An 8,984-nucleotide genomic window follows, 5' to 3' on the forward strand; every position below is an offset into this window, starting at 1 on the left:
TTCATTTTGGAAAGTTTGCCCACCCTCTTTACACTTAAGAGGTCTTCTTTACCATTTGTTTTGGATGATTTTAGTCTATGTGAAAGAAGAGATAAAGATAGTGAAGCTGTTTATAAGCTCTAGAAGTCTGGTGGAAGTTTTACTTTATTTTTGATCTTTAGATATAGGATCATATCCATGAGCAAACAGTTTGAATTTTCCTATTCATATCTCTTTGATTTCCTTTTCTTGCCTAATTGCTCTGGCTAAGTTTTGAGGACTATGTTAAATAGTAGTGGTGAGAATCAACAAACTCATCTTATTCCTCAAGTTAGAGGATATATGTTTAGTTTTTTTTCTATTTAGTATGAAGATGCATTTGGGTTTGTCCTAAAGGGACTTTAACAATTTTGAGGTAAGTTCCTTCAATCTCTAGCTTCTACAGTGCTTTTAACACGAATAGGTGTTGGATTTGGTCAAAGGCCTTTTCTGCATCTATTGATATGATCATGTGATTTTTGTCTTCACTTCTGTTTAGTGTATTACATTTATTAATTTGCATATATTGAACTGTTGAACCAATGTTGCACTTCTGGAATGAAGCCCACTGCATGATATATTATTTTGATGTATTTTTAAATGTAGTTTGATAATATATTAATAATTTTTGCATCTATGTCCACTAGGGATATTGGTCTGTAGTTTTATGGATGCATCTTTGTCTGGTTTTGGTAACAGTGCTATGCTAACTACCTTCATTAAAAAGTATTTGGGAATGTTCCCTCCATTTAAATTTCATAATTTGAGAAAAACTAGTATTAGTTCTACCAGACCTTTATAGAAAAACAGCTGAGAATCTATCAGGTTCTGGGCTTTTCTTTTTTAGAAGGTTTTAATTGCTATTTTATTACTTGATATTGGTCTGTTTTGGTTTTCTAACTTGATATAATTTTGGCAGATCATATGTATCTAGAAATTTGTCCATGCCTTCCAGATTTTCTAGTTTATTGGAATATAGATTTTCAGAGTAGGTTCTGTTAATCCTATGGATTTCAGAAGGGTCTGTGGTGATGTCTCCATCTCTGATCTCACTGTTTTGCTTCTTTTCATTTGGTAAAGGGGTTGTCAATTATATTTATCCTTTTGAAGAACCAACTCTTAATTTACATTGATTCTGTATTGTTTTCTATTCAATTTCATTGATTTCAGCTCCATCTTAATTGTTTCCTGTCTTCTACTTGTTTGGGGGTTCTTTTTCTAAGGCCTTGATACTTCTGAGGTTTATAAATGAATTTAGCAAAGTAGTAGGATATAAGATCAACACCCATAAATCAGTGTCTTTCCTATACTTTAACAGTGATTCATCTGAGGAAGAAATCAGGAAAACCATCTTATTCACAATAATCCAAACAACAAATACTTAAACCTAACCAAGGAGGTAAGAGTTCTTGGATGAAAATTCTAGAACACTGAAGAAAGAAATTGAAGACTGCAGAAAATGGAACTACATCCAACATTCTTGGATAGGCAGAATTAATTTTGTCAAAATGGCCATATTACTGATTACTAATTATTCAATGCAGCCCCTATCAAGATACCAATGACATTCTTCACAGAATTAGAAAAAAAATTCTTAAATTCATTTGGAAGAATGAGACCCAGGATAGCCAAAGTAATACTAAGCAAGAGAAGTGAAACAGGAGGCATTACAATATCTCATCTGAAATTATACTACAGAGCTGTGGTAACAAAAGCAGCAGGGTATTATTGGCATAAAATAGCATCAACACTCCATTATATGGGTGTTGGCACCAACTTCCTTAAGACCCCCAAAGTACAGGAAATAAAATGAAGAATCAAGTGGGATGCCATCAAACTATAAAGCTTCTTCATAGCAAAGGAAAGAGCGTGAAGAGAGCCTAAAGAATGGGAGAAAATCTTGGCCAGCTACCCTTCAATAGGGGATTAGTATCCAGAATATACAAAGAATTAAAAACACCAAAAACCCCACATAACCCAATCAATAAATGAGCAATAGAAATAAACTTTTCAAAAGAAACACAAATGGCCAACAAATATATTTTTAAAAGTTCAACATTTTTAGCAATCAAGGAAATGCAAATCCAAACTATACTAAGATTTCATCCCACTCCAGTCAGAATGGCAATGATCAAGAATAAAAACAATGAATGCTGGTGTGATTGGGGTCATGGGGAAAGGTACACTTATACATTCTTGGTGAGACTGCAGAATAGTACAACCACTCTGGAAAGCAGTTCAGAGATTTCTCAACAAACAAACAAACAAACAAAAACAAAAACCAAAACAAGAAACAAAACTAGGGATGAAATCAGCATATTTCCTAGCTATTACATTCTTTGGTATTTCCACAAAAGATCAAAAATTGGTGTAGTATAGCAACACAGCCACATCAATGTTTATAGCAGCACAATTCACAATAGCTAAATTCAAAATAGCTAAATGGGAATCAACTTAGATGCCCATCAATAGATGAATGAATTAAGAAATTGTGATTTATATATATAATATATATAAATGAAATAAAATATGAAATTATGGCATTTGCTTGTTTGTAAGTGGATATAAATGAAGAATATTCATGCTAAATGAAATTAACCAAACTTAAAAGTTGTAAGTTTTCTCATATGGAAGCTAGAGTAGAATAAAGGAAAGGGGGAGGGAAAGATAACAAAGAACCAAGTACAAATTAATATACATGACTTCCTTTTGCTTGTTTATCTAAAAATAAATAAAAATTAAAAGAAAATCTAGGGTAGAGGAAGGAGAATGGAAGAAGAGAAGGAAGGTGGGAATGAAAAGGTGGTTCATGAACTGAAATAAATTTCCACGCAGGTATGAGTTTGTTGGGATGAACCCAGCTACATATAACTATAAATCTCTAATAAAAATAGTAAAGCCACACTAAATCAGTGAAAGACATCACAGGAAAAGGGAAGTTGGTAACCCATTTTAATCTTAAAGGCATAGAAATATTACATGTTTTAAAGAAGGTAAAGAAAATTCCAGTTATAGTCTTGAGTCCCAGTTGAATGCTTGTTTCATTCTTTAACCATTGTACATACATTTGTTTCAGACACTTTAAAGAGGTCAAAGCATGTGTGGTGAATCTCATAAATGTTGGCATGATACATTGGTCAGAAAAAAACTTCTCATCAAAGAGAATCATATTTTATCACTTTTCAATCCATAAATTATTTCACAAATGGGAGATCAGTATAGAGATTCTGATTATAGAAGTTCAAAATATTTAAAGGATATTGTAATTTCTATAATGATCTATACAGTTAATTCAGATAGAGATTAAATATTTGAAATATTGGCTTAATTTCAGTCCAAATATAGAGCCTTGAACCAAGAAAAAGTAGACACAGGTAAAAAATAATCACAGGTATGAAATACATTTTTCTAAAAGTCCCTAGCTATTATCTTTTGTATACTTAGATCTTTGAAGTTAGTAAATGAATTAATATTCTTCTGAACATTATTATATATATTTTTCGGTACTGGGGATTGAACTCAGGGTCACTCAACCACTGAGCCACATCCCAGCCCTATTTTATATTTTATTTAGAGACAGGGTCTCAGTGAGTTGCTTAGTGCCTCACTGTGGATGAGGTGCTTGGTCCTCCTGTCTCAGCCTCCCCAGCAGCTGGAATTATAGTTGTGCCACTGCACCTGGCTCCTCTGAACATTATTAATTAATTATAAATCTAACAAAATATGAGAACAAATACACCAGGGCCACAGAACTTAGATCCTTTCTATAGACAACATTTGTTGGTTGCTAAACTATTTCTGAATACAACATTAAAAGAGCTGTTATATGAAGGCAAGGATATCAACTATATCATATTTAGCATATTTTGTGAGCCATTACTGTGTTCTGACTATATAAGAAGTTATCCAGATTCCTTTCTTATTTCAGGAATTATAAAATGGTAGAGGATAAAATATTTAATTTAAGCAAAGTATCTGAAATCTCTTCATTACAATGACAAAATATGAGATCTTATGGAAAGGTGTCATTAGATCCTAGAAAACTTCAAAGTTTAAAGAGTCACATTTTCACAGAAAAGCTAAACATATCTTGATACATGGAAATCAGAAGATTCATTTTATGAAATTGTGCTACATGTAAATCTTACACATTTCTCAGCTCACACCCATTTCATGATTGTATAGATCTATCTCAAAAGCTTCACTAACTAGTTTCAAATTAGTCATTGTTTCAGTTAAGGTTGAGACAAATGTAGAATTTTTCATAAATGAATAAGAAATAAGTCTATTACCTTTAAACTCCTTAATTTTCCATTTCACTCTTTTTATAATAAAGTAGTAATAGACATAGTTATAGATATAACAAAGACCCCTTATGAAAGATTGATATTTTACTAACACAGAGTAAATAGTTTTAGGTGAGTCTTTATGATAATGCAATATAAAAAGACACTAAAATTATCTGAACCAAACATACTGAGTGACATCACAAAAATTTAATGTGCTAGGTCATTGTATATAATTAATGTACATGGGCTGGAGCTGTAGCTCATTGGTAGACAGCCAGCCTTGCACGTGTGAGGCACTGGGTTCGATCCTCAGCACCACATAAGGTAAAAAAAATTAATGTACAAAATGTATACAAAAGCACTAATTCAGGTCTATTTTAGAAGATGTAATCATTCGTATTAAAAATACAAAACAATCAGTGCAGCTTCTGTGGAGCTTTAGAAAAAATTAAATGCATTCAAGTTTGTTATAGTCCTTTGGTGTTATATTTCAAGAAAACACAAAAAAGTGATGTGTATTTCCTGGCAACCTAGTGATTATAGACAAAAAAGCTAAGCAGAATGGTTCTAATATTTTTTGTATCCACAAAGTTTTAAAATCTATAAGAATTACTTGCCTCAGTAAAAATTAAAGATAATTAGAAAATATATTTCATTGTTTTATTTGCTCTAACATTTTTTCTATGATTCCCAGTTCCTTTTTTCATAGATTCATGGTGAACTCTCATCAGCTTCTTCAGTGCATCCTTCATGTCCTTATTCCTTAAGGTATAAATGAGGGGGTTGAGACTTGGGGTGATAATGGTGTAAAAGAGGGTGAGGAACTTACCCTGATCTTTGGAGGCACTGTTACCTGGCTGTAGGTACATGTAGATAATAGTTCCATAGAATATGGACACCACAGTGAGATGAGATCCACAGGTATTCATTGCTTTGCATTGTCCAGCTTTAGACTTCATTTTTAGCACAGTTTTGGCAATGTAACCATAGGATATAAGGATAAGGATGAGAGGCGTGAGAACAATGATAATGCCTAAACCAAAAACAGACATTTCAACTGCTGTGGTGTCTACACAAGCTATCTTGACCATAGCTGGCAACTCGCACAAGAAATGATCCAGAAGGTTGTTTCCACATCTAGGCAAATTCAGGGTGAGTGTACATAATACTACAGAATTGGCCAAACTAATACTCCAGACCACGACAATCATCTTGAGACATAGATGAGGGTTCATGATTATCAAATAATGCAAAGGCTTACAAATAGCTGTGAAACGGTCATAGGACATGACAGCCAGGAGAAGGCACTCAATGGAGCCCAACCACATGTAAACATAGAGTTGAATGACACAACCCACAAAGGTGATCGTCTTCTTGGGTCCCCATAAGTTGACCAGCATCTGAGGGACAATGGTGGTTGTGAAACACAGATCTAGAAAAGATAAATTCCTGAGGAAAAAGTACATTGGTGTGTGCAGGTGGGAATCCAGGAGAGATGCAAGAATGATGGCTGTGTTTCCCATCAATGTGATACAATAGAAGATGGTGACAACTCCTGACAGCATCATTTCCAGTCTGGGATGGTCAGAGAAGCCAAGCAGAATGAAGTCAAATGAAGAATTATAATTGCTTTGGCCCACCATAATTCTACAAAGTCTATATCCTAGGTGAGAAGAGGAAAAAGGGAAGGGGAAAACAAAATATTTGTCAACACTCATTAATTAAATTTGTTAAAATACAGAATTAAATAAAAAGATTAGGGCAATAATTAAAAAATGGATAAAGGGTAAAATTACAACAAAGTATTTTGGTATTTGTTATGGGTTCTTTTATAGCAATTAGTTTGTTAGATGTCTTAAAATCTAGATGACCTTCATGAAACCACTCTTAACTCAGTCTTAATTTTCTCATGTGCATAATTTGGAAGTTTGGAATTATTATTATTATTATTATTTGCAGTGCTAGGTGGGAATTGAATCCAGGTCCTTGTGCTTGTTAGGCAAATGATCTGCCACTAAGCCACATCCCTAGCATGATATGGTCTTAAAATGAGGTGACCTATGATTCTCTATAAAACTTGTTAGTTTGATATATTAGAACATTTTTAGATTTAGTTGGACAGAGAATTATCCTGTAAAAATCTGAGTCTAATGTCAGCAGTAGGGAGGATGTTATTTTTGCATATTTCAACAAATAACATATTTGATATCAATTTGTTATAGAAGAGATTTGGCATTTATCCTTGACCCTTTTATTTCCCTCATCTTCAATAATTTTCTTCACTAACTCTGGTAAATTTGAATGCAAAGATACGTTCATTCATCTCACTTTTAAAAATTTCCACCACTACTACTCTAATCTAAGCCACTGTTATCTCTCTTCTTGATTCTGGCTTTAGTTTTCACTTCTTGCATCCAGTCTTAAGGCTTTACATGATTACAGGATTAAATAAAATTGTGCCATGTGCTTAAAGCTTGTCATCTACTTTTCATTGCATTTAAAAAATATTCTAAATTTTTCTTGATAGCCTTGTTGTACCTGCATACTTTGGTCCTTCCTAGAACATCTCACAAATCATGTTACCCATTTTCACTACTAGCCTTCTCTCAATTTTTAATATGTCTGAGCTCATTTCCATCTAAAGTCCTGGGAACCCGAAATCTTTTCTGAGTAACTTCTACCTGCTCTTTAGGCTGCCTCTTCAATGTTTCTTGTTTAAGGAGGGATTTCAGAACCCATAATTTCTTGTTTGATATCTTATATCCATATAGCACCAAGTGTAAGAGCTTATACCTGCTGTGTGATCACAGACAGAGTATATAGCACTGCTAGACTTTGTTTTCCCATCTATAAAAACTTGGATAGAAAGAGAATAACAATCTAAAATGTGTTGGAAGCAGTCAAACATCATTAGAGTACTATACTATCTGACTTGGGGGGATGAATACTTTAGTGCTAATTTTGACAGACACCATTGGTATGTATAATCGTGACTAACTTCTGAATATAGTAGGTCATCAGTTAATTACATAAAGGCAAAAATGAAAATTCTTCTAAAATTAAAGCCAGTTTAATGCTATTATTGTTAAATTTTCATTATCACTGAAGGCTCCATATATTAATTCAGGAAGGAATAAAACTCCTTCGGCCTAACAAAATCTTACATGAAAATCTTTGAATAACTTTTCAATATTTTTATTATACTTATAAACAGATAAAAATGAGTTCTAGCTTCAAAATATTCAAGAATAAAATATTTCTTTTTCATCTGTTTTCTCTTTGTATTTCTGCTGGTCAAAATGTCTAAAATCACAAATCAAGAAATAGCTTTATGTTCTATAAAGATTAGATTTATTCATTATTATAAGATAAAAGGGAAGATTTCTCTGCAGAGATTTACAATATTTTCAGACATCCTAAGGCAAATCTGAAGAATTAGTCCATACAAATTGAAGATCTTTTTCCTTCCCACAAATTGCTTTACCAGCCCAGGTCACACTATTTTCTAAGAGTTATTAAAGATTAACAAATTACATTCCATGCTTTATATAATTAAGTCAAACTGAGTCCTGTTATATATACCTAAAAAGAAGAACAATGAAAGATTAACGTTACCCTGATCCAGAGAGAGTTCCCTTCATGTTATAATTCATGACCACAGTAGAGCCAACAATGTGAAAGCTTTCTCTGAAGCATCTGTGTGAATTCTGCTTTTCCTAAAGCCGATTCAAGTGGAAATTCTCAGCAGGACTTCTCCTTGAACATGTGACTTCAAATAAGGGGATGAAACTGTCATAAATTCTTACTGCTTATTTTGCCTTATGAGCCTGCACATAGGTCTTGATTGTAGAGAAACATGAAAAGCAAGTAGACAATCCAGAATAAGAATTGAACAACATTTTGTAACATCACCAAAAACTCAGATGATAAAAAATTATCTAAATCAGGACTTCCTCCAGGGGACTTCCCTAAGGTGACATAGAAAAGGCCAGCTAAAGAAATGTTTGGAGAGTTGCACCATATCCTCATATTTCACATATACAGTTTTAGGAGGTAAATAATATAAAGGAAAGTTAAAGGCAGGGAACTGAGAGCATTTTTCAGAAGCTTTTTCTAGGTAGCAAATATAATACAAATAACAATTGCTTGCAAATATTAGCTCTGTAAAATATTTGTAGCACACATACTGGCCTTGGAAATAAACTTGCTCTGAGCAGATATCATCTAGAAAAGTTACTTCTAGTAGTTATCTCTATTCAAGCTCCAAGTGCTTTTACTCTAAGATGTATGTTTAGGACCATAATATTTATATTTTTACTCAGTTGTCTTGGTTACCTGGAGGTGTGATACAAATACTTCAGTGCCTATGAGAGTTAGTTTTGTTCTTCTCTCAGAGGTCACTTATTCAAACACTGGATCCTGGAACAAATATGTACACTAAAGATTTGTATGAATTAAAATTAATATCAACAGTTTAATAAAATATATGAGCATAAATCGACTGACACATGATATATTTAAATGTGGACAACTTATCATTGAGCAATTTTAGGTATTTGCTGGTGATAATAATCAGTATATTCTGTATTTGAGATAGTGATAGTTTATTGATTAGGTGGCTAGTCTGTGGGGACAGAATTTCTGGGCTGAAATCTTTGATTACAATTATCAGCTCTG

General features: G+C 33.1%; 1 protein-coding gene across 1 annotated transcript; it reads right to left on the reverse strand.

Annotated features, from left to right (window-relative positions):
• Positions 1-4,988: 4,988 nt before the first annotated feature.
• Positions 4,989-5,950, reverse strand: LOC308649309 (olfactory receptor 2W1-like; the record flags this gene model as incomplete). Its single annotated transcript, XM_081294935.1, is given in 2 exon segments — positions 4,989-5,008; positions 5,011-5,950. Coding segments are annotated over 2 exon segments (960 nt in total).
• Between the last annotated feature and the right edge of the window lie 3,034 nt (positions 5,951-8,984).

The sequence above is a fragment of the Spermophilus citellus genome (assembly GCF_964194105.1).
Source record: "Spermophilus citellus genome assembly, chromosome: 5".
In the NCBI taxonomy this organism is placed as follows: domain Eukaryota; kingdom Metazoa; phylum Chordata; class Mammalia; order Rodentia; family Sciuridae; genus Spermophilus; species Spermophilus citellus.